Here is a 26,101-nt window from a genome sequence, read left to right as displayed (position 1 = left end):
TATGGTCTCGTCTTTCTTTAGTTACGGAACCCTAAATTACTAAATAAATACTAATAACTATTTTAGTAATAGTGTTTTATTAATGACTATATATATCCCTTTCCTTAAATTATGATTTCTGAACCTTTCGAATATTTTTTTAATTGTTTAACTATTAGGGCATCTTTATATTCAAGTTATTAGTTTTTCCTATACCATTTATTCATAAGGAATCTTTCGTTAGTAATGTTCAAACTCACTTGACCATCGATAGTGTGATGACGTGCAGTAATAATAATAATATTAGTCGCGCCATTTTTATCAACGAAGTTACATTTCACTAATCTGTGATTTCACCTCATTTCACGTAAAGTTGTGGACGACAGAAGTTCAAAATGTCCAACATTCACAATTTTGGTGCCGGACCAGCGAAATTACCATCCGAGGTAACTATATCCAATATATTATTAGGTATTTACTTAAGGGATATATTATTAAATTTATAATTTTTAATTTTCTTTTAATTATTAATATTAAAATACCTACTATAAATTGTGTTTTTCACAAAGCGTGCAGGAAAAAATCATTTAATAGCGTGATTTGAAAAAACGCGGCAGATTAAAAAAATCTGCTTATGTTATCACTATATAGATAGTGGAATCAACAAAGCATTTACCCTCGATGTCTTCAAGAACAGCTCCGAATTTGATGATTCTTTTTTTGTTATGTTTGTTTTTTATATTATTTGAAATCAGAAACCTTTTGGAGAGGGGACGGAATGATTTATATTTTTTAAATAATAGTTATGATAGTTATAAACTATATTACTATCAAGTTAATTTTTCTTGAGTAGCTTTATCTTGATGAGACTTTTTTATTTACGAAAATTCTTAATTGTGGTAGGGTTACCAGATTCTGAGTGTCGGAACGAGATAATAAACCAAAAACAATTTGTAGGACACTGTAGCTGTTAAGTTGAAAATTGCTAATATAAATAAAATTGTAAAATATATCTTTTAAAATAGTAATCGGAACTGTTTCTGAGGACTTCCGGAATATGATTATAGACTTGAGTAATAGCTGGAAAAATTGTTTTAATCAAAGGTATTTAAATACTTGTAATATATACAGGGTGTCCCGTAATTAATGGATAAATACATATGAATATATATTGAAAATTCAGCATCTCCTACACATTGTCACCAGCAACTTTGTAAATACAAAGAGTAGAAGTTTTAAACCAATTTAATCCATAACCTAATACCAAAACGTAAATAAGTGTACAAGTTTTTCAATTGTTACACTTCAGCTCCATACATTTTTTACAGGAATTTTTTTTTAAATCGGGTCATCTTAATGAAAGAAAAATATAATTATTGCATTCAAAGTTTCTTTTAAAAAACAAATAAAGCACTATTTACAAAAATAGTATAATATAGTATGATACGTTGGTAATTTAATCCGTAATGTTTAACTAAAATCAGATTTTTAAAATCCTAATTACAGCAGCTACAGCATTGAAAAACTGATTCAAGATAGAAAATTTAGAAAAATCCGAAAAAAAAATATTACTTGGTCATCCTAGGATTTTCTATTTAAGTTCTAGATATTTAGGTGGTGTATCTACCACACGCGTTTTACTCGTTTATTATGGGACACGCTGTATATTTATCTGATGATGAAATAACAAAAACTATCAAAACCATAGATTTACGATTCGATCAAAACACATTTGTCGCGTTTTTTCAGGTCATGCTTAAATTTGCCAGAGTCTAATATGTTCATCGGCTTGAAAAATAGCACAGGGCCTAGACGGATTTTGACGGAATAATAAATAAAAATATTTTTAACGGAATATAATATGTGTGGATTATAATTAGAGTGAGAAAAACATTGAAGATATATGGGAAAAAATATCCCTGTGTTTTTTCTTCTTCGAAACTACTAAACCAATTTTCATGTAGTTGTCTCAGCTAGATTAAATGCTAGGAACTATATATAGACATAATAAGAAAAATAAGCTAATTTTGTGACTAAAAACGTTATACTATATCAGGGTAGGCGAACCAGTGGCACGCGTGCCATTGATGGCACGCGACACAATATTTTGGGCACGTCGCCGATCATAAAACATGTGTAAAGTAGGTATTTGACATAAATTATTTGTCATCTAACCTGCAGCAACAGAAGTCACACTAATTTTACAATAATTTAATTTATGCGTGTAATAAAAACATTCCAAAATGTACCTCTTTTGTTTACTTTATTTTATAAAGAGTTTTGATAGTATTTATTATTGTTATTCTCCAAATAATCAGAAAGTCAAAATTATTTGATGGCACGCCAATGACCCCATTAAACATTTTTTAGAAAAAATGGCACGTTGATGCATAAAGGTTCGCCTACCCTGTACTATATCATAAATACTTAATACGTATTACTAACTCATATCTACGTATTGCCTGACCAGACTCTATAACTTTGAGGTGTTCGACGAACTGGAGGAGGAACTGGTCAACTTTAATGGCACGGGCATAAGTTTAATGGAAACTAGCCACAGATCGGCCACTTACATAAAGCTGAATGCGGAAATACAAGATGTTGTTCGAAGACTGTTGTATGTTCTTATTTTATTAGTAACTAATTTAGAAAGTAGAGCCTACCTTGTAAGCCCGCCAAGTTAAACAAAAATGACAGTTATCTCATCATCATCATCATTGTCAACCCATATTCGGCTCACTGCTGAGCACGAGTCTCCTCTCAGAATGATAGGGATTATTAGGCCAATTATAGTCCACTACGCTGGCCCAATGCGGATTGGCAGACTTCACACACGTAGAGAATATAAAAAAGTCTTAGGTATGCAGGTTTCCTCACGATGTTTTTTCTTCACCGTTAGAGACACGTGATTAGAGGTGAATGCCCCAGACCGGATTCGAACCTATGCCCTCCGGAATCGGAGGCAGAGGACATATCCACTGGGCTATCACGGTCACTTACAGTTATCAAGGCAGGTGTAATTATAAACAAAAGTGTTAGACATGGGCTCCGTGGTTGGCAGTACACTTACCTTACGTTATCAGCCGATAAACGTCCACTGCTGGACATCGGCCTCTCTCCCTCGGGAACCGTAGGTTTTTCCGGGATGAAAAGTAGCATATGTAATAATCTAGAGTATAATCTATTTTTATTCCAAATTTCAGCCAAATCGGTTCAGTAGTTGTGGCGCTAAAGAGTAACAAACATCCAAATATACAAACTTTCGCGTTTATAATATTAGCAGGATTTCATTTGAGAGTTTCGTGTGTACGACGAACTTATTTACATACACAATTATTTATAAGGCGGGAGATGGCTACTTGATAAAAATGTTTATTTCAGGAATGTTCCTCAAAACTACAAAATTCTCTTTTTGCAAGGCGGTGGACAGGGCCAATTCGCTGGAGTACCACTTAACCTAATGTCCAGGACTGGCACAGCAGATTATGTTATTACAGGTAAAAAATCAAGATATTCTTTGAGAGATACGACGAAGCTTTTAAGTAATAGAATATTTAAATGAAGCTTCACTTATATTTTAATTAAATGGTTGACTGAGATTTAGAAAATTATTATATTTTTCATAAGACGATTTTATTTTTAAATAAAATATTTTTCGAAAGTAGGGAATATTTTTTTCAAGGTCATTTCTGAAATATTGTTTACGTATTTTTATTACTTATTACTAGTGCTTCACGGCGCATTTAATTTTATTAGTGTATACTTGATGATATTCTACAATGTTTTTTTTTTTTAATTTTTAAATACTTCCATATACTACAAAAATTCAGCTTTCTCTAAAAGAGACAAATCTAGGAGGTCACGCTGGTACCAAATCTAGGAGGTCACACCAATACAAAAATTGAGGATGCGCCAATTATTTATTATTTACCATAGAATTACTATTAGTACATAGTTAGTTATTTACCAAGTTTTGATAATTCTTTTATTTATATTATCATAGTCGTAGAGAAAGTATTGTATGCCACTTCACCTAATTAGCGATTGTAGCACTCGTGCTGTCTATTGTGAAATTCGGCTTCGGGTCTTTGCACAAGAAACATTCGTGCTACAATGGCCATTATTATATGACAGTAGCTTAAATAACTATTAGGGATTGAATACTAGGATTTATATCCTTTAAAATCTGCTACCTTCGAAAACCACCACGATTCCAACTCCGTAGGTTCCTACTGTACTTACCTACACGGGCACACTGGCTAACAAACTTTTAGCTACCTATAAACAAACGAGTAAATCTAGTCACTGCAGGCTTTTTGACTATTATTACTCTATGGATATACAGTTTCAAAAACATAATTTCATAAGCCAATGGACACCCACTACAGGACATCACGATCCTGAGCTGCCTTTATCCATCGAATCGCTCTGTTCAAATCCACAGCGGGCGATGGAACGATCTATGCTCGGAGTATCTATAAATGATCGAATCAGAAATGAGGAGAGGAGATCCGCATAATAACCAAAGTCACCGTCTTGTACAGTTTAGTTAACCTAATTTGTAGTGTGTTTGTCATGTCATTTATATGAATACACTTGAAACTTAAAGAACCAAGGATTTAATTATGTTTGTAAATACTAATTAAAACAAACCGAGTATAATTATAATACTTTTTTATTTTTATAAAGGTATTTGGTCAGTAATAGCAGCACGGGAAGCACGGAAATACGGCAACGTTCGTTTCGCCACCCCTCAACAAGATAGTTACGTGAACATACCCGACCTGTCAACGTGGGACTTGGACCCCAATGCCTCTTACGTTCATATCTGTGACAATGAGACTATTGACGGTGATAACATTCATTATATTATACAGTTTAATTCGTTGCATTTGCTCATTTTTCCGATATTAGGTATAGGTTGCACAAAATCACTAACGCAACTAGTAGCATGACGGTGTTTACGCTGCCTGACAAAGAACTGAACTCTAGTCATAAAATATCCTCTTATTTATACCATCACTGTTGCAAAATACTAATACCTCCTTTTTATAATAAAATAAATAATGTTAATACCATCCGTACTCGAGTACTTACGCCCTAAGAATCGAAAGAAGAGGTCCCTTCCACTGGTCTATTATGGCTCTTATTAAACTTAGGTAACTTCTATTTTAGGCGTGGAGTATGACTTTATACCGAATACAAATGGAGTGCCTCTAGTTGCTGACATGTGTTCGAATATTATGTCGAAAAAGTTCGATATAACAAAGGTATGGAAGGTGATCTATTTCAGGCCTATATACTTTTTAGCGGTAAATAAAAAATAATGAAGTGTTTTTTATATGAATGAATAAATTGAACTAAATAACAATGTTTTTGAGTTATTGCTTTGATTCTATAGTCTAGTATAATAATTCTATATAGTCAAAAAAAAAATAGTCATATCTGAACACAAGGCGTCTACGTATAAAAATTCATGGTGAGATTGAAGTCAAGAGTTAACTTGTTAAAAAAATTTTAATAAAAAAAATACAACCGACTTCAAAACCTAAAAACGTACCCAGTAAACTAAAAAGCGAAAAAAAACATCATAATATGTTCTACCTGCTGATCAGTATGAAGGCGGTGCTAAGCCGGTGATGTATTAATTCAAGCCATTTAGATTTTGCAGACAGTGTTGTTTCATGTGGTCCTGTCAGAAATGGCTTAAATCAAGACAACACCGGCTAAGCACCGCCTTATATTTTTTTTATTAAAATTTTTATTATTTTTCCATTTTTAGTGTAAAATTTCATCTCAAACGAACACATCAGACCCCCAATGACAGTCACAAACCATCTTGGTACAAAATTCTCAGCAATACAAATTAATCAAGCCCAAGCACAAGGTAGCTACCGTACACCGTTAAGGGGTTCCCTTAATTGACCTTGGTCTTCATCATCAGATCCCTAATGACAGTCACAACCCATCTTGGTACAAAGTTCTCAGCAATACAAATTAATCAAGGCCAAACACAAGGTAGTTACTGTAAACTGTTAAGGAGTTCCCTTAATTGTCCTTGGTCTTCATCACCAAACCCCAAAATTACAGTCACAACCCATCTTGGTACAAAGTTCTCAGCAATACGAATTAATCAAGGCCAAACACAAGGTAGTTACTGTAAACTGTTAAGGAGTTCCCTTAATTGTCCTTGGTCTTCATCACCAAACCCCTAAATTACAGTCACAACCTATCTATGTGGAAAGTTCTCATTAATACAAATTAATCAAGCCCAAACACAAGGCAACTGCTGTAAATTGCCGAGGAGTTCCCTCGTCTGTTTTATGGCTCCATCATCAGATCGATTTTAAACCTTCATGAAATTGTAGTGCTTAAAAGTACTAAATGGAAAAATTTACGAACACACTAGACACCCATATAATTTTTGAAAGTTCCCCTCAATTTCTCCAGGATTCCATCATCAGATATTGACATGATGGCAATGGGACCAAATGGGGACTATACCGTTTCAAACAAAAAAAGAATTTTTGAAATCGGTCCAGGCGTCTTTGAGTAAACGGTGTACATACATAAAAAAAAAAAATACCGACCGAAAGACTCTTGCCCTTTTGGCGTCGCCCTTGACCCCTTGAGCGTGTTGCAAGGTCAGTCTCCCAAGTAGGTACTTCTTTGGCACACACACACTTTTTACTAATTTTTTTGTAGTTCGGAGCCGTTTATGGGTGTGCTCAGAAAAATATTGGAACTGCGGGAGTCACAATGGTCATCGTCAGGGAGGATCTTTTGAATCAAGCTATGCCGGCGTGTCCATCAGTATTTGATTGGACGCTTACTGCGAAGAACAATTCAATATTGAACACACCGCCTATGCAAGCGTGGGTATAATTCTCAGACCAATTACCTCCTACAGAAGGTAATTGGTCTGAGGTATCAAATCAATACATAGTAGCTCGCCACGGATCTTTATATCTGTGAAGTTAGCTGCGGAATGAGTATAGATGCGCGGTCGTGTCTAGCCGGCTCCCCGCCCGCGTTTTTTGTACCATTATTGATTCATTGCGCAGTAATTTGTTGCTAACTTCACAAACACAATATCTCGTGGCGGGCACTGCAGAGCATCCGAATTTAAGACGACCTTCACTGACATGTCTATCACATGAAAAGATTTTTGTATCAAATTAAATATATCTATAAATATAATGCAAATGGGTGGCCTAAACATTTCAGTCAAGGTTAAGATTATGATGATCAGGTTTTATTTTTCGGAGACAACCCTTTACCACCGCGTTCGTAATGCAATTTCAACTTAACTTTAATTCATTAACCAGACCAGTACTAGTTACTAGTATCGATTTACCGGTTTTACTCGTACCTGCCTTTACCCAAGAGTTGTGACGGGGAAAAAAATAGCCAACCTATCGCTTTCACATTCGTTTATACTAATATACTAGAAAAAGTAATTAATCATATCCTTGACTGGATTTTCTTATATAAAAAAAGCTGAAAAGTTTGTTGTTTGTTTGATTGAACGCGCTAATCTCAGAAACTACTGGACTGATTTAAGCAATTCTTTCAGTGTTAGATAGCCCATTTATCGAGGAAGGCTATAGGTTATTATCTCCGTATTCCTATGGCAATGGGAACCACGCGGGTGAAATCGCGCGGCGTCAGTTTTAGTAAGAATGTCCCGAACAGTGCTGAAGCGAATGAAATTAAAACATTAATCATATGCTCCATTTTGTAACACCGACATCCTGCTTCCACTAATTGGGTGCCGACTCCTACTCTGTATTTAACTTCATACTATTTATAATATGCCACTTATGAGCTGTAATGCAATTGTAAAAAATATTAAATATGCAAAGCATTAACTTACACAATCAAATGTCTTAAATAAAGACTAAGAATGAAATCGCGTAAGAACATTCTCTCTATAATGCTTGTGAAATGTGAATCAATATCAATACAGTTCGTTTCATGTAGGATGGTGTGGTTCACAGTTCGTATCACTCTAGAAAGTTCGCGATAATAGTATGTATTATGAACGTCATACAGGCGACTGTCACCGTACCCATGCTATCTGAAAAACAATTTAGTCAGCAGATAAATACAATGTTATTTATTAGAACGCGAGCCTATTATTTAATGAAGGCTGAATGTTTATCAACCCATACTCCTACCATAGGTAAGTACAGTAGGTACATACATAGGTAGGAACCATTGTTGTTTTGGAAGGTTTCAAGGGTTCACCCTAAATTGTCTGTACAAAACGTAATTCTGTGATATTCTCCACGGGACATCAAGGAATCATGTCTCCAGTAGCCAGCCACTTAGCTTCGTGGCAACCCTTTGCTGTAAACCCTCTCTATTTATCCACGCATTTTATATAATAGTAGGAGGCGATCTTGATCGAAGGTCTGCTGCGAAGCTTAGTGACTCCAGGAAACTATAAAAAAATACGCTATTTAGTTTTTGGACTGTTGAAACTTGCTACCTTCGAAAGACACAAGAGTCCAAACTCCATAATTGGCACTTCTCTGTGATAGGTATCGCACTTCTCTATGATAGGAGAATAGGTTTACGACTTTGAGCCTTCATAAAATATTTCTGCCTATCGCTGGTTTTTAATCCATAAAACATTTTACTTAGGATCGAGGTTATGGGGAGAGTACTTAAATGGATTGAGCGAAACGGGAAGTTAGAGAAGATGGAAGAGTTGGCCGTGAAAAAGTCCTCTATGATTTACGACTACATTGATCAATCTAATGGATTCTATTACGCTCCAGTCGAGAAGAGATTCAGGAGTAAAATGAACATCCCATTCAGAGTTGGTCCACCGAAAGGTGACGTGGACTTAGAGAATCAATTTATAGAAGACGCCGAAAAACAAGGACTAATACAATTGAGAGGGCACAGGTGGATTATCTTTACTTTTAATTTGCTTGCGTATTTAGGTATACTATGAATTTTGGGAAAGCCCAGGCGAACGTTTCTGGATCAAATCCAGGATATTATAAATAAACAAAGCTAACGTCTCAACTACCCTAAACCGTATAAAAGTATAGATGAGAATGAATGGCAGATATGCAAGGATCGTAGCAAATGGAAGGACGTAGTCTGCCTATCCCTACGGAAATGAGGCATTGATTTCTATGATTCATTTATATTATGAATGTATAAAAACCTGATGTATTTGAAAAGTAAAAGAGGAGTTAATCACAAAAATCAGCATCAAAATGCTTTTAGCAAAGCGATTAACGTCATCCGGATGTTGGTTTCATCCACGGTGACGGAGACGTCAGGACTGATACGCTCAGGTCAAAAACCCTGTCCAAACGACCCTCTAAACCGAGTTCCAAGCTTAACACAAGTCACCCTTAGGGAGTAGTGCCGTTCATTTCTTCTTTTGCTTCTGCCGTCGGGCCCCACCAGGAGATGCTTAAAATAAACAATCAGTAGTAAAAAGACACTAATAATAACCAGTTTTGCTCATCTAATGATAATAATAGATATTATCATGTGAATCATCATATTTGTACCAAATTTTCCTTTGAACTTATCTTTGTTTTTTACGCATGTTTATGCTGTCTTAGGTTCCGATATTACGTTTTATGTAATGATAATTTTATACTATTGATCGGTTACGTCCTTACCGCAAAAAGTGATCCGAATAATAGGCTACAGCACTGAGCGCACAATTTTGTCTTAAATTCCATTATATATTTATGAATAGGTATACATATAGTTTTTACACTTCCTGAACACATAACTCGACATTGTAGACGATATTTAGGTAACTATTATTTGTTTATATATAACGTTCGTTGTTGACCACAACTAACATTGAGTTGACTATAAATTTTCTCTTTTGAGCGCCTCATATTTCATACGCTAGCACACACACACATTTAACAGTATTTAATATCATTGGTTTTATAGATGTTCTATTATTAATATTTTTTCAGCCTTGTAGGTGGAATACGAGTCTCCGTTTACAATTCGGTCACTGTTGAAGATGTCGAAGTTCTTCTCCGGTTCATGAAAGAGTTCTTTAAGCAACATGCAAAATAAAACATTTCCAAAATGAAATATTCATTATTACATTATCTTAACGTAATAAAAACTTTTTAACATTTTTTGTATCATTTAATCCTAAACGAGTTATTACATTTATTTATGGTGTTAATATACTAAGATCCAGCATTAGAAATATGTTATCCATTAGTGATAAGAAATAAATGGTAAAAAATGTTTCAGTGACACATTGCAAGTAGGTAGTCTAGTTATATTACTGCCAAACATATTTTTCATACAATATCTAAGAAATCAATGACTAGATTAAATGCAACCTAATATATTTAAATTAAGCATATAATGAGCTTTCATTTGTCATATTAGATGACTAAATAACTGATGAGGGTATATAAATAACATTACTTAACTGTTCGTGATGACATACGGATCCGAGACTTGGTCGCTGACTATGGGCCTTATTAGAAGGCTCAAACACACTCAGCGGGCGATGGAGCGAGCTATGCTTGGAGTTTCTCTGCGTGATCGAATCAGGAATGAGGAGATCCGCAGACGAACCAAAGTCACTGACATAGCTCAGCAAGTCGCGAAGCTGAAGTGGCAATGGGCGGGCCACATAGTTCGAAGAGCCGATGGACGTTGGGGTCCCAAGGTGCTGGAATGGCGACCCCGCACCGGAAAGCGTAGTGTTGGGGTCGCCCAACACTACGCTTTCCGGTGCGGGGTACACCCCGGGGTATCCTCGGTCCACCTAGTGGGGGGTCGCCCCCACTAGGTGGACCGAGGATATCAAGCGGGTTGCAGGGAGCCGCTGGATGCTGCCGGCTCGAGATCGTTGTGCTTGGAGGTCCATACAAGAGGACTATGTCCAGCAGTGGACGTCTATCGGCTGATAAGGTACCTAAGGTAAGGTAACTGTTCATATCTGGCAACCTCATAGTTGCGGTGTGAAAGCAGGCAAGCTTTACTTTTGCAATTATTTTAGGTATATTTTCTTAACCAGTGTACGATTTTTTAAATAACCAATTTAAGGAAGGAGATTAAATAATTATAATAATAATAATAATTTAAAACTTTTCGGCTGCAATTTAACTAGGAAACCTATGTGCTTAGTGTCAATCTGAATATTTTGCATCATTTATTTCTTATCCCGATTAAATAACAGATGAGGGTATATATTTCTTATGCCGGATCTTAAACTATAATGTAACAATTTACACCACCGGATTCAGAACACGGCGGCCAGTTTCATATTTTTCAGACTAGTTTGATAGACAAGAGAAATAAAATTATACATTTAATCACTAAGGCAGGTACAACAAAATTATCCTAGGCCAGACCTCCGTCGTTTCTATTAACGAAGTTCCAGTATGTATGGATAGCTCAGGCGCTCTCTCTTGAATATTACAATAATTGATGATGTGTTTTATAATCTTAAATTAATAGTAATTTAAGGTAATCTGATTTAACCGGAGATAAATCAGGCGCAGGATCGATAGCTAACTTAAATAATCAAGTAAACACCATCACCAACTTTTTAATTCCAGGCTTCTAGTAAGACAAGCTAACGTCTCAGCCAAAGAGCTCTGCAATGCAGTCAACAAGAAAGAACTACAGGGCGATAACCTTAGCGAGAACAGGCTTGATAAGTTTACTTGACATCAAACTTTCATCAACTAAGCCGATATTATCCTATTAAATTGTAAAGGTACTTCTCAACATTATACTACTACGTTTACCGTGGAAACTTTACTCGTAACGTGTAATAATTACTAATCATTGTCTCGAACATTATAATAATGACTTTGACTAAATAGCTGAAGCTGATGTAATTAATATTCCAAATTGTATCGTCATTGTCGCGCACGGCTCAGAGTCTCAGATGCACGCGACTCAAAGGCACACGACACAGTTTTTAGCATTTATAGTCAGCTACGAGCACTAATCGAGATAATATTTACCGCGTCGAGTCAATCGGACGTAACGCCGAGCAACAAACCAAACCAGTTGAGCACGATAACTTAGTACGCGCACTTGTGTCCCTCGTATATGCAAATACCGTTATTAAAAACATGGGTAAAATACATAACTTTGGTGCAGGACCGGCCAAATTACCAGAAGAAGTGAGTTAATTGTATCAACAACAAATATTATTAATCCTTTTTGTATTTTTTGAAATATTTTAACAAATATGAATACTTTTAGGTGTATGACATATTAAAGGACGAATTCACTAACTTCGATGGAACAGGAATAAGCATAATGGAAACCAGTCACAGGACACCGACTTATTTTAAATTGAATAAGGAAGTGCAAGATGTTGTAAGGAATTTAATGTAAGTAACTCATTATTATGCTAATAAGTATTCGAAGTTTCCTTATAGTCGCTAATGTGTTACAAACCTTTAAATACCCTCTTGGTAAAATTTTAGCAGTTAAATTTAACTTTAAATTATTTTAATAGATATTAATTAGCTGACATTATTCAGATTATTTGATTATAACACATTGAAGGTTATCTAACTGTGAGTTTATTGAACTCAGGTCAAGAATTGATAATAATTTTTATCTAGGTTTTATTTCAAATAAACAAACAACTATAGGTATTCTATTAGGTATAATATATTTTCATATAAGTTGGATGCTTGCATAAATTGTGTGATGTGTTTATTTTTATGCCGTTAGTTTAGATAAGAGTTGTTTTTGTAACAAATCCAAATACTAAAGTCACTCATAACGAAATCTCTAAAACTGCTTGACGTACTAAGATGAAATTTGGCAAGGACGTAGTATATAATTAGTAGATTTTCGCTAACAACGGATTTTGCGACAGAGCCGGATTAAGGAGGGTTAAAGGCAGACGAAGTCGCGGGCGTCCGCTAGTAAGTAGGTACATATGACAGAACAGAAAACGCTAAAAGCTAATGCTGTACCTACGAGTACCTACAATCTACATATAAAGATTTTTGTATGAAAACGATAACGGTTTCCTAAATCCAATAACTTTGGTACAAAGTTACGAAAGTAATTAAAGTTAAATTTAAAAATCAACAGATATCATAAATAGCTTCGATCATAAGCTGATTATAATCTAAAGGAGAATTTTTGTAACATTAGTAGGTGTGTTGCTACATAGGAGGTTCAATGTCCTAATATCTGAATTCGGGGTCAATCAAGAATTATTGTTTTGACCGTGACATTGATTCTACTTGTGTGGAAAATTATTCCCTTTGATTTATTTTACTAATTAATACATGTATAATTTTTACCTTAAGTAACGACGTAATTACGATGTTTAGAAAATTCTGCAAAACATTTTTTTGAATGTTTTTTTTTAGTTTTGTCTTGAATTGCGTTTATGCACAATTCCTGGCGTTAAAATCATTTGTGCTTCCATCAATGACGGTCTGACTGAGGTAATAGTTGACAGATACGAGTACCTACTAGTGGACTCCTGCGACTTCGTCCGCTGGAAATCTATGTATCTATCTTGATCGGTTGAGCCGTTTAGCCAAGAAAAGGTAACAGACAGACAGACTTAATTTCGCATTTAGAATATTAGTATATGAGTAGATATAAGGGGATATTATTTATTCACTCTGTTTAACCTTTACGGAATGGAACTGATTGGTGGTTTTTGTTTTTTCTTAGGAATGTCCCAAGCAACTACAAAATTTTGTTCTTGTCCGGCGGTGGGCAAGGACAGTTTGCTGGAGTACCATTAAACTTGATCTCTAGAACTGGAACCGCTGATTATCTAGTTACAGGTATGTTTTAGACTTAGGTATGTTACCAATAGCTCAACGGTAAGAGCGGTCGGACTCATCACCGAGGGTGGTGGTTCGATCCCCGCCCCGTTGATCTATTCTCGTACCCACTCTTAATACAGTCTTTCCTGACTAGTTGGAGGGGTATGGGAATATTAGTCATATTCAAAAAAAAAGATATGGCGAATATTTAAAAAAAAAATCTGTATACTATTATGTAATGCAAATCACACGTATAATTAACTATTGTTGAGGAAGGAAAAAGTATTGTTATTGTTAAAACCTCATTTACCTAGGATAATCTAAATATAGACGTCATCCAGTAATAAATAGTTATTATCAATGATATTCGTTATTAGAATCAACGAATCAAATACGTAGATTGTACCTATCTATTGAAAATGAATTCTATTCTACTGTATCTTTTACTTGTGATTAGTGAAGCCCACGTTTTCGTTGCTACGTACAATCAAACCAAATGTATCTCAACCTAATCTCTTCTATTGAAAATTACATTACTATCCTTTTAATACTTACTTAATCAAGATACTTTTATTCTTCATTTATCGACTTCTGTCATTTTTATGTGAAACATAATATACAAATGTGCCGAATGTTCAAGTGACTAAAGGTTATTTTACCAATAGAAAGCTACATTATCAGGGGAAACATAGGCTATATTTTATTCTGTATTCTTACGTGAATAAGAACTACGCGGGTAAAACAGCTAGGTTTAGCTATCAGTGATATCATCATCATTATTATCAACCCATATTCGGCTCACTACTGAGCTTGAGTCTCCTCTAAGAATGAAAGGGGTTTGGCCAATAGTCCACCACTCTGGCCCAATGCGGATTGGCAGACTTCACATATGAATTATATGAAGAAAATTATCTGGTAAGCAGGTTTCCTCACGATGTTTTTCCTTCACCGTTTGAGACACGTGATATTTAATTTCTTTAAATGCATGCCCCGGACCGGATTCGAATCCGCACCCTGGAATCTGTTGTAGAGTGATATACTTAATAATATTTTTAAAATCTTTAAAGGAGCATGGTCTGCAAAGGCAGCTAAAGAAGCAAAGAAATACGGCAAAGTGAACATGGTGCTACCGCCTACGGATCGCTACGTGGATATCCCGGACCAGTCGACCTGGAACCTCGACCCTAACGCCTCATACGTTTACATTTGTACAAATGAGACGATTCACGGTAGGTGGCAAATCTGTTCTCGCGATAAAATCTTACAAAGGTTTTTTGTACTCCGAAAAGGACAAATTACTTTTCCAGCTAAAGCGTTCGGGAAATCGTTGAAATGGTGTGTATTGAAAGGTTCGTTTTTATTCTTCAAACGACCAGTTCAGGCTTTTTCTTCGATCAGTTCTTTATTCAATAATTAGTTGAACCACAGTATGGTTGGGTAACCTTATTTTGGTTTATTTACATTAATATTATAAAGTGGAAAGATTTGTATGTAACCAGTAAATTCAAAAACCGAATTAAAAAAATAAATTCTTCCACCAAAGGAAAGCTACATGCAATATCAAGAAGTAATATAGGCCTTAGTTTACCCCGTATAGTTTATCCACTACGCGAGTGAAACCGCGGAGTTCTGATAGTATATTGTAATACGGTAAGTCATGATAGCTCAGTGGTTATGAACTCTGCCTCCGATTCCGGAGGGTGTGGGTTCGAATCCGTTCCTGGGCATGCACCTCCAACTTTTCTGCTGTGTACATTTAAAGAAATTAAATGTCACGTATCTCAATCGGTGAAGGAAAAATATCGTGAGGAAACCTGCATACCAGAGAATTTTTTTTAACTCTCTGCGTGTGTGAAGTCTGTCAATCCACATTTAGCCATCGTGGTGGACTGTTAGCCTAACCCCTCTCATTCTGAGAGGAGACTCGAGCTCAGCAGTGAGCCGAATATGGGTTGATAATCAATTATAATACGAGTATACATAAATTTAGTAATTAGTTAGTATAATCTGGCAAGTTCGTTGATGACACTCACATGATATGCGGGCGACGGGGGGGAAAACTGCGAAAGTGTGAAATCGTGCGGGGAAGTGAGGTGCATCAGTCGCGGGTTTTTCATTCAACACTACACGCCCCCCGACACGCGCGGACCATCGAGAGTGTTACGAACGGAGTTGCCAAGCTATAGTAGTGCAAGACAAGAAAGTTTTACTTTTTAAAATCGTGAATAGTATACCTAAATGCCCTCTTTGTGAACTCCGATCACGTACTTCCATGCTCATATCCCGAGCTTTAGTGTATATAAAAACGAAGCTCAGTCTTAAAATTCATTTCAGAATACCAAGGTAAAAGCTGTATCTACTTCTCCACAATTGTGATCGTCCAGTTTTATAATATACTCGTATTACAACAGTTTTACATTTTATCGTCGATTTGATCCCATAATGACTCTTTATCTGATAGCACTTACTATTTATTTTGAATTGCTTTGCTAACAAACAACCAAGTTATAAATTTATAATAGGTATACTCGCGGTTGTCCCATGGTTTTACCTGCGTAGTTTAAATTCCCGTAGAAAAACGGGAATGAAATATTTATTATGTTACTCACTAATAATGTACCTTTCCATTGGTAAAACAATTTTTGAAATTGGTTTAATGGTTTAGTCGTGAAAGCATAGTAAACAAACAAACAATTTCACTTTCTCATTTTTTATATAAGTACGAATATAGATTACATACATACCTAATTGTATAGAAACGCTCTTATCTCTTATCTAACAGTAGAAAAATAACACAATATAATCTATTTTTGGTAGTGAGATAATATTCGATGGTTTAATTTTTTTTATTTCTTTACAAGTAGGTAAGCCCTGGACTACAGTCTCACGTGATGATAAGTGATGATGCATCTTAAATGAAAGCGGGCTAACTTGTTAGAAGTCGAATGAAAATCCACATAATTTCGGTTTCTACACGATATCATACCGAAACGTCAAATCGCTGGGCGGTACGACTTTGCTGGTAGGGTCATCAGCCAGACCTGGACCAATTAAGAACATTAGCCCAGCCGGGTATCGTCTTGTAAATCTACTGCATATATCATTGCGCCACAAGTGCCGTAAAAATAATGTCGTTTTTTATACCTACCTTTTTTCTTTCAGGCGTCGAGTTCGACTCAATTCCTGACACGAAAGGTGTCCCTTTGGTAGCTGATATGTCATCAAATTTTATGTCCAAAAAAGTTGATGTCTCAAAGGTAGGTTCGTGAAAACTTTCTTCGTTTCTACGAACTAATTTTGCCCACTTATTTTTTATATTTGGAACGTGGAATACTATTTCATGACAATTTCGCTTTTATTCATATGACATAGACTGTTATTACCCATATTATCTGTCTACATCAATAGAAATGAAGTCTGAAGATATAAAATTCCAAATTTCCTAGAAAGTCCCTTATCATTGGTATCAAAGAAATTCAATTATAATAATAATCAATTGTTTTGATCGTGATAAATATTATGATGAATGGAAATCGTTCATTTATAATTCATAATGGGCCTTATTAGAAGGCTCAAAGTCATTCAGCGAGCGATGGAACGAGTTATGCTTGAAGTTTCTCTGCGTGATCGAATCAGAAATTAGGAGATCCGCAGATGAACCAAAGTCACTGACTGCTGAGCGAGTCGCGAATAAAGTGAAGTGAAATTAATTGAAACACTGAAGAGCCAATGGGCAGGCCACATAGTTCGAAGAGCCGATGGATATTGGCGTCATAAGGTTCTGGAATGGCGACCCCGCGCCGGAAAGCGCAGTGTTGGTCAACCCCCCACTAGGTGGCCGCTGGATGCTGGCGGCTTGAAACCGTTGTGTTTGGAAGTCCATGCAAGAGGCTTATGTCAAGAAGTTGACGTTTATCGGCTTATATTGATGATGATGATGATAATTCATAATGCTTATTAAGTTTCTAAGCTAATAATTTTCATCACAGTTCGGCGTGATCTATGGTGGAGCTCAGAAGAACATCGGAACCGCGGGAGTAGTTCTTGTAATAGTAAGAGAGGATCTTCTCAACCAAGCACTTCCAATTTGTCCCTCGATCCTTGACTGGACTGTAAATGCCAAAGCTGACTCCATCCTGAACACACCACCTATGTTTGCGTAAGTTAAGAAATCTTTAACATCCATTCCTGCCAAACTCTTCTAAATCGTAAACCAATAACTTTCTCGCTCAAAAACGTCTAAGTTTAAATCTATAAGTACTAGTTTTTGACAGAGATAAAGTTTGTGGTATTGGAAGGCGATAATCTATGGATTTACTAAAACGATTTTGAAAATTATTATACCACTAGAAAGCCACTTTATTTTTGGATGTAATAGGCTATATTATATATCCGTATTCTCACGGGAAGGGAAAGAGTAAAACCGCGGGACGTCGGTTAGTATATAAAAAGGTCTATTACATGTATAAACATTACTTACCTTAGTTGTAATACATAATTGATTGATTGATGATTGAAATTTATGATGTTCCCTAAGGATGTTACGTATAGGTTCGAACCGTAGTTTAAAAATCAATTAAACTTTCAGGATCCTAGTAATGGGAAGAGTTTTACAATGGATTGTAAAAAAAGGAGGTCTAGATAAAATGGCTGAATTGGCGACTAAGAAATCTTCTCTCATTTATGATATCATCGAAGAGTCCAATGGTTTCTACTACGCACCGGTTGCTAAAGCTGTGAGAAGTAAAATGAATATCCCATTCAGAATCGGGTCTCCAACTGGTGATGATGCACTGGAAAAAGAGTTTTTGAAAGGAGCTGAAGCCTTAAACCTAATTCAACTAAAAGGACACAGGTAACTTACAGAAATTGTTTAAAGCTATCAAATATTCCAGAAACTAAGAGGAAACATAACTTGATATCTGTAAACTAAATGATAGATAAGGGTTACGGTACGATAGGTTTGTTTCCTATTAAGTTAGTAAAGTATTAAGTTGACCTACAAGTATTTAAGCAAACTAGATGCCTTACAGAGATCAATTGGACATTGATAACTTTATGATAATACGTATATGTTTATGGTTTGAATTTAAATACAGTGTAAACTCCATATAACGTCACTCGATTTAACGCTAAACTCCCTAAAGCGTCGACATCACATAGCTTTGGTTGATTACACTTTGGTATGCGTTACACTCTGTAATGCGTTACAACCTCTCTATAACGTCAACAATTTAAGAAAAAAAAAGAACCTTTTTTGCGAAAATTAGTGTAAGCGCGCACCTGTTGACGTTCTTTTGTCGTTTTGTCATCCTAGCCCATAATAAACTAATCAACACGACTGTCGGCAACATGCAATAAAATAAACATTTCTAAGAAATTCGTTCTTTTGTTTACAAATTGGGATTGCACGTAGAAGAAGTCATGGACTTATAATACGTTATCATATTATTAGTTGCTCACAATCTTTCAAATATTAAACACGGTTAGTATAAGAAAATCACTGTGTATTGTCGAAAAAGTTTTACTCATACATTTTACTTCATTCCGTATAAGAACCACTCTCTATAACGCTATAAAATGTTGTTATAGAGTTTACACAGTGTTTGCACTTTACGTGTTTAAGTTGATTGCTCAGTAATTTTGACATTGTGCATAAGAAATTCATAATGTACTTAGTAAAAATCGATTACTAAACTTGGTTATAAATTTTCAGAGATGTCGGAGGAATTCGTGCCTCGACATACAATGCAGTCACGTTGGAAGAGGTACAAACTTTAGCAAACTACATGAAAGAATTCTACAAGAAACATGCTAAGTAAATAAAGAATTTCAAAAACTTTTGTATTATCACTGAAGGTATTTTCAAAATTTAAGTTCGTGTTTTTGTTTTAATAGGTATATACCTAATTGTAACTGAATTTAGGATAAGAAATGTCATTATTTATAAAAGTGTCATTCGTTTTATGTTTTTATTTGTAATAAATATATTTTTTAACAACAACAACTTTTTATTTGATCATTATTTAATTTTCTGTACTGAGTTACGTGGCTTCAGTTTTTGCATTTAATGTAGTTCTCAGGATTTTATTAGGACCCGGGAGTCCTTTGTTTCGTATGCCCATGGCATTTTGACAACCCTGATACCCTATAAATATTAAGTACCCCACGGATTACAGGTACATCTTTAAACAAAAAAAACCCTGGTTACTGAGACTCAAATGTAACACTTATTTCATGAATATTAACTTCATAAACAACCCATATTCAACTCACTGTTGAGCATGAGTCTCCTCTCAAAATGAGAGGTTAGGTTAGGTCCACCACGCTTGCCTGGCCCCATGCGGATTGGCAGACTTCAAATACGTAGGGAACTAAGAAAATTCTCAGATAAGCAGGTTTCCTCACGATGTTTTTCCTTCACCGTTTGAGACGCGTGATATTTAAGTGCACACAAATGAAAAGTGGGAGGTGCATGCCCCGGACCGGATTCGAACTTACGCCCTCCGAATCGAAGGCAGAGGTCATATCCACTGGGCTATCGCGACTCTGCGACTCTTACACTAACTAAGTAACTTAATAATTAATAATAATAATTATAAGTGCTGGTGCTAATTATGATCCTGTAATACATTACAAATATTACAAATGTATAGGTATAATATATTACAAATAAAACAAAACATTATTCAATACATAATGTTAATTTATTTTTTTGTAAAAGTATATTACTGTTAATAGGTAATCCCTATAGTGGTATTCATTGTGATGGAATACATACGAGTTGTAATCTTGAGTATTTTACAATTGCGTATTATTTTATAAAATCGGTTGTTAGGGTAAAGTTTATATCTTTTTTCATTTAAGTATAAAAAACATTGTAAAATATTAAGTTCCTGTATAAAACTAATATTATGCTTATTAAATTAAATTCACCTAAATGTAGTCACGTATATAATATAAAACATTCTATACATTCGTTCCTAATATACACCCACACACATTTTTACAATTAAGTAATATTGATATATATAAAATACAGTAAGTAGGTACAGTCCGGTTTATAATACAACATAAACATTTGACTTACAATATCAACACAACTTTTATTTAACATCGCTCACGCAAATGTCTACCTAAAACTAATAGCAAATTATAATGTATACCTAAAAACTAACACCACTTTTCTGAGGTCTATCATAAATATACAAATATTTAATTAAAACGCATATTTACATTTTATTGTTATAAAAAAATATAATTAAATAATAAAAAAAAAGAAAAATTGGAATGTAGTCGGAATGTCTTTCGATAAGAAAATGTAGAGATTCTAAAATATAAGATCTACTACCGGACCTGTATAATTTGGTCTTCGTCTAAAAATATTTTGAGCATTTTTTTTCGTTGAAAATATTAATCTCTGAACATCAACACATTCACTGTTTTTGGTAAATCAATCTAAATTGCTAAAGATCCTTTAACTTCGCTATTACGCTTATAGTGATTTGTGACATACAATATATATTTGGTGGGGCTGCAATTTTAAACAGTGAGTGTGTTAATCCACGTGCCTTGTAAAAATTAAAACTAATCATAAAGCTAGTTGAGTACAAAGATTTATAAAAAAAAAAACATCTCGGTAATGTACTCGTATTAAAGAAAGTAAATTCTTTAGATAAATTGCATTGGTTTTATATGAAGGTACCGAGTGTCAACATTAATACGATAAAGTATTATGTAAGTTTGACCAGAATGCGACAAAATAGCCCTCTTCTATGTTTATTGACCCTCACTGTCGCTGTCACTCTTATCTGAAACGAAAAGATAAAGGCATAAAGTCATTTTGTTATTGCATCATTGTCTATCGTCATGCAAGTTGTTTTTCCGAGGCAAAATAACAAAACAGATCAGTTTATCTATTTGCACGCAACAAGTTTTGTGAATTGCGTCTTCGATAAAAATAAAGAATTAACCAAGTCCTGAATAAAATAACGTGAAGGCGAAATATATTTGTGTAAGAAGAGTTTATATAGATAACCTTGAACAAGATACGAGAATTTTTGGTATAGAAGTATTTCAGAGCTAAACGTCCGAACTACATAAGCTATGGAACGTGAAATTGCTGCAAAAAAAGAGAAAAGTGCGCACTAGTCTAAGTGCCCCAAATACCAACCTTTCTTACCAGGGTACGCGTGCCTTTTTAATCTATCGTATAAATCTTCCTTTGTTCCATATATGCTGGCATTTGACCGCGCCAAACTATTCATTTTACCATTCATTCCATTGTGCAAACTCTCTTTCATATACGTTTCGTTGTAGAAGTTGGGCATCTCCCAGCCGTCTTCTTCGTCATCGTAATAGTGCGCGTAGGTGGAGTGGTGTGAAGGCGCTATAGATTCTGCGTACGGCGTGTGCGCTCCGTAATAGAAGTTCACTTGAGATCCGTTTTGGTCTATAGCTGGTGTGAGTGTCTTCTTTGGTTCTCTCTTTTTCGATGATCTGTGTGAAAAATTATAATATAAATTGGTTATTTTTAATTTTTATTTGGAACATTTGTAGATGCACATGAGTAGTAAATAAATATTATGACATAGCACGTGAACTATAGACCGTGAGTTCGTCCGACCCGCACTTTGGTCGGGCTCACGTACTGTACAAATGGTTTCGTACAAATTTTTAGTTACATATTATTACTACACATTTCCTTAATTAATCTCGATAATTAATTATGTACATTAAATGATGATTTTTGACTTCATTACAGATCTATAGATTTCAGATTTATCCCTATACTTGTAATATAAGACGATATTATTTTCCACGCTATCCAGAGATCTTGAGAGACAAATGGACAGACAAACAGTCGGACTGGTCTTGGGTTGCGCTGTTTCCTTTGAGAACGAACTTTAAAAAGTCGAGTTGAATGAATGAGATAGGGTTAGGCCAATAATAGTCCACCACGCTGGCCCAATGCGGATTGGCAGACTTCACACACGCAGACAATTAAGAAAATTCTCTGGTATGCAGGTTTCCTCACGATGTTTTTCCTTCACCGCTTGAGACACGTGACATTTAATTTCTTAAAATGCGCTCAACTGAAAAGTTAGAGGTGCATGCTCCGAACCTCCGGAATCGGAGGCAAGGGGTCATTTCCACTGGGCTATCACGGTCGATAGTCGGTATGTCGATAGCAATGAACACAAACCTGGCACAGATCATCCAAACAAGCAGCACTAGGAATATGATGAAGATGACTCCACCAGCGACGCCGCTGGCTATGTACGCGAACTCGCTCTTGTCCCTGCAGTGGCGGCCGGTGAAGGAGCCGGTACATCTGCAGCTCGGCTCGCCGCGCTGGTCCTTCACACACTCGCCGCCGTTGTCACAGAAGTCATCGCAAACATCTGTAACATACCAAACACTCTTTGAGTATATGCACTATATGTCGGCACGAGCTGAGATAGTACGAAATGTTCAGTGAGTTAGATGTTGAGTAGTGGTAAACCGCTCGGGCTGCCTAGCTCATTCTTGTAGCGACGTTCGATCCGTCCACACCTTTGGTTTCATGGATTATTTTGGTATAGGCGGGAGAATGACTTCAGTGGAGAAGCGGAGTGTTAACTAATTTTGAAAGTCGTCGTTAGCCCTACATCCTTCGGTCACAAGTCCGGAACTTCACTCAAGGTTATTTTCTGCCATTCGAGGGTTTATTGGTAACATTCTTGGTAGGAATTGTTAGACCTGACAGACTTTCATTCAATCATAGTATTTAGCCCTTTAAATCCGTTTCTGATATCTACCCGTTTCCGACACGTGCATAAGATGTTTAACAAATGCAAATGACACAAAATGGAATATTCTTTGTCTAATATAAGTTCGTGCTCCTCAGGATAGGCAGTGCATTTGCATTTATAAAGTGAATAGCCTATTATAACAGCCAACTACAAGGCCAAGGCAACTATGAAGTTTAAACGTACCAGGCTACCACGTAGCTACAATGCTAGTTGGTGTACCCATAGATATAATGTTCAAACCTTTAACGATCATTATCAGATGTTAAAAGTAATGTCCAGAACCGAAAGCTTAATATGCCGAGGGTGTAAATAAGAAAGTAACATTGACGCACTAATTGCAATAAAAATACAAGAACTATTGAAATTTGCAAATGCTCGAGCAGTTAAGACAACTGCTCGGTCAGTTATCGATGGCAGTTTGAAGCTGTTCTCTGACTGCAATAGCGGTTCATGTATAACTAGTGATCATAGGCTAAGCGGCCTTAGGTTCATGTAAAATTAATTAATACTACGTAATCATATTTTGTATATAACAGTAATACAGTCTCCATTATTATTCATTTGACGGTAATTTTCATCGCCAACATTACAATACACAATCATGCAATGAATACTAAAACAACATCAAACGGTTAAATTTAACCAGTGCAAATTTCACCGAATTGTATAAAATATTCATTGACCGCATTTGCACTTTACATATTGAATTTGTAATTATTAATAAAGAAATATGAGTAACTATTTATTGTACTTAATCCTGTGTTTACTGTAGTTGTGTAGGTAGATAGTAGATAGAAATAACATTATGTAATATTTAGGTACTTAACAAACAACGTAACATATAACAGCTTTCATCTTTCTTTACCTAGGATTTCACCAGTTTTATGGTGGTTGAACAATATCAGCCTTTTTGATTGGCCTACTTATGGAGAAGGAAGTTGCAGCTTAGACCCATCACGCTGCTCAAAATCTAAAATTTAGTACAGCCCCTCGTACAAATTCCTATTTACAAGACTACTTAATCATTTTCACAAGAAATGTTTGAAGTTACACCAAACTATAAATATTTCTGAGTTATAAAAATAAACAAAACCTATTAGATATAGCCATACCACATACATAATTTTATTTTGCTTCATCAATAACAACCCATATTTGGCTCACTGCTGAGCTCGAGTCTCCTCTCAGAATGAGAGGGGTAAAAGTCCACCACGCTGGCGCGGGCTCAATGCGGATTGGCAGAATTCACACACGCAGAGAATTCTCTGGTATGCAGGTTTCCCCTCACCGTTTGAAACACTTGATATTAATTTTTTTTAAATGCGCATAACTAAGAAATTAAAGGTGCATGCCCCGGAATCGGAGATCATATCCACTGGGCTATCACGGCTTTGCTTATTTGTGTATATTACCTACGTATTATATTTTTCTAGCAAAACATCAACTCGTTTCATACGACTTTGTTCTTTGGGGTTAATGATGCGAATACCTGCTCATCCTTGCTGAACGAAGTTTCATTTACAAACTAGTGTATAAAAATTCATTTTCCGTAAACTACTCTACCATACTTAGCTTAATTGAAAAAGTATTAGTTTTTCTTACCTGTACAATATTCCCCAGTGCCATTGAAACCAGGTTTGCATCGGCACTTGAATTCACTGGTTTCAGGGATCAGAAGGCAGTAGGCGTTCGTGTCACAGTGCTTGTTGGGACCGCTCATCTCACATGGATTTGTGCAGTCTGATTCAGATACCTAGAAAGAAAATTAATGGAAATCGTTACAATAATTTCATATTGAAGTTGTAACAAAGAGCAGAGTTTCAAATTGTTGTTAGTGTTTTTTCTGTGTTATCTCTTACAATAAATAAATAGTTATAATTAGCTTTAAAAATTTTACATAATTTTAACATTGACCAAGTGATCTTTCATGTGTTTTATTTCCCTTGGGACAATCAGAAGGAATCGTCCATGCTATTATAGAGAAAGAGAGATTTGACGGCCTTGGCGCAGTGGTTTGCACGGTGGATTTACAAGACGGAAGCCTGGGTGCGATTCCCGGCTGGACCGATTGAGGTTTTCTTCATTGGTCCAGGTCTGGCTAGCTTCGGCCATGGCTAGTTACCACCCTCTGGCAAAGACGTCCAAGCCATTTTGTGTTCCAGTACGATGTCGTGTAGAAACCGAAAGGGGATTTTCATCCTACTCCATTTGCATCAGACTTATCAGACATCAGGTGAGATTGTAGTCAAGGACTAACTTGTGCAAAAAAGACACACATTTGAGACTCATATTGTGAGTTGTTGACTTTGTTACAGAGTGGTGCTATTACGGAATAGAAAGTATTCAAATTACTGCATGAAACTTACCGCTCCAGGTCCTCTAGTACTGGTGTTGATCGGGCAAGGAATACAGAGCGTCTGCTGTGTCTCCGACTGGTAGGTGCCCTTCCTACATTGTATGCAGGTGTTGAGAGTTACGTTGAGATATGAACCTGGAATATTAAAATGTTCTAATTAACTTATAATTTATACGAAAATATTATGTCTT

The 26,101-nt window shown here is 35.7% G+C and overlaps 3 protein-coding genes across 6 annotated transcripts in view; 2 read left to right on the top strand and 1 right to left on the bottom strand.

Moving 5' to 3' along the window:
- Nucleotides 1-250: 250 nt before the first annotated feature.
- Nucleotides 251-10,112, top strand: LOC112049766 (probable phosphoserine aminotransferase). 3 transcript variants are annotated; one of them, XM_052884865.1, is made up of 8 exons: nucleotides 251-425; nucleotides 2,466-2,596; nucleotides 3,361-3,476; nucleotides 4,669-4,830; nucleotides 5,155-5,249; nucleotides 6,685-6,854; nucleotides 8,629-8,895; nucleotides 9,953-10,112. In XM_052884865.1, exons 1-8 carry the CDS (start codon nucleotides 375-377, stop codon nucleotides 9,990-9,992), a joined length of 1,032 nt encoding a protein of 343 aa, XP_052740825.1. In that variant the 5' UTR covers nucleotides 251-374; the 3' UTR covers nucleotides 9,993-10,112. The 3 variants fall into 3 exon arrangements, with proteins under 3 accessions (XP_052740825.1, XP_052740824.1, XP_052740826.1); XM_052884864.1 differs by having other exon boundaries at nucleotides 9,945-10,112; XM_052884866.1 differs by lacking the exon at nucleotides 4,669-4,830 and having other exon boundaries at nucleotides 9,945-10,112.
- Nucleotides 10,113-11,870: 1,758 nt separating this feature from the next.
- On the top strand, nucleotides 11,871-19,767 carry LOC112049764 (probable phosphoserine aminotransferase). Its single transcript, XM_024087793.2, has 8 exons — nucleotides 11,871-12,134; nucleotides 12,217-12,347; nucleotides 13,663-13,778; nucleotides 14,828-14,989; nucleotides 16,923-17,017; nucleotides 17,750-17,919; nucleotides 18,349-18,615; nucleotides 19,477-19,767. Exons 1-8 carry the CDS (start codon nucleotides 12,084-12,086, stop codon nucleotides 19,580-19,582), a joined length of 1,098 nt encoding a protein of 365 aa, XP_023943561.1. The 5' UTR covers nucleotides 11,871-12,083; the 3' UTR covers nucleotides 19,583-19,767.
- A 678-nt stretch (nucleotides 19,768-20,445) lies between these two features.
- LOC112049762 (uncharacterized) overlaps nucleotides 20,446-26,101 on the bottom strand; it is a 105,991-nt gene continuing 100,335 nt past the window's right edge. For both annotated transcript variants that reach the window (XM_024087791.2, XM_024087792.2), the window contains 5 exons: nucleotides 25,921-26,045; nucleotides 25,157-25,307; nucleotides 22,966-23,164; nucleotides 21,934-22,259; nucleotides 20,446-21,571 (listed from right to left, as the gene is read on the bottom strand). In XM_024087791.2, coding sequence (XP_023943559.2) covers nucleotides 21,540-21,571; nucleotides 21,934-22,259; nucleotides 22,966-23,164; nucleotides 25,157-25,307; nucleotides 25,921-26,045 — 833 coding nt within the window. In that variant the 3' untranslated portion in view covers nucleotides 20,446-21,539. The remainder of the gene's footprint in view (nucleotides 21,572-21,933; nucleotides 22,260-22,965; nucleotides 23,165-25,156; nucleotides 25,308-25,920; nucleotides 26,046-26,101) is intronic.

Source organism: Bicyclus anynana, chromosome 12, assembly GCF_947172395.1.
Source record: "Bicyclus anynana chromosome 12, ilBicAnyn1.1, whole genome shotgun sequence".
In the NCBI taxonomy this organism is placed as follows: Eukaryota; Metazoa; Arthropoda; class Insecta; order Lepidoptera; family Nymphalidae; genus Bicyclus; species Bicyclus anynana.
The sequence above is the reverse complement of the archived record's forward strand: the minus strand, read 5'-3'. Positions and strand labels throughout refer to the sequence as shown.

Bases quoted from the DNA above. Each gene is read 5' to 3' on its own strand.
- LOC112049766 (XM_052884864.1), top strand. From the start codon at position 375: ATGTCCAACATTCACAATTTTGGTGCCGGACCAGCGAAATTACCATCC. The intron at 2,597-3,360 runs GTATGTTCTTAT...TGTTTATTTCAG, and splicing joins GATGTTGTTCGAAGACTGTT to GAATGTTCCTCAAAACTACA. The intron at 6,855-8,628 runs GTGGGTATAATT...CATTTTACTTAG, and splicing joins AACACACCGCCTATGCAAGC to GATCGAGGTTATGGGGAGAG.
- LOC112049764 (XM_024087793.2), top strand. From the start codon at position 12,084: ATGGGTAAAATACATAACTTTGGTGCAGGACCGGCCAAATTACCAGAA. The intron at 12,348-13,662 runs GTAAGTAACTCA...GTTTTTTCTTAG, and splicing joins GATGTTGTAAGGAATTTAAT to GAATGTCCCAAGCAACTACA. The intron at 17,920-18,348 runs GTAAGTTAAGAA...TTAAACTTTCAG, and splicing joins AACACACCACCTATGTTTGC to GATCCTAGTAATGGGAAGAG.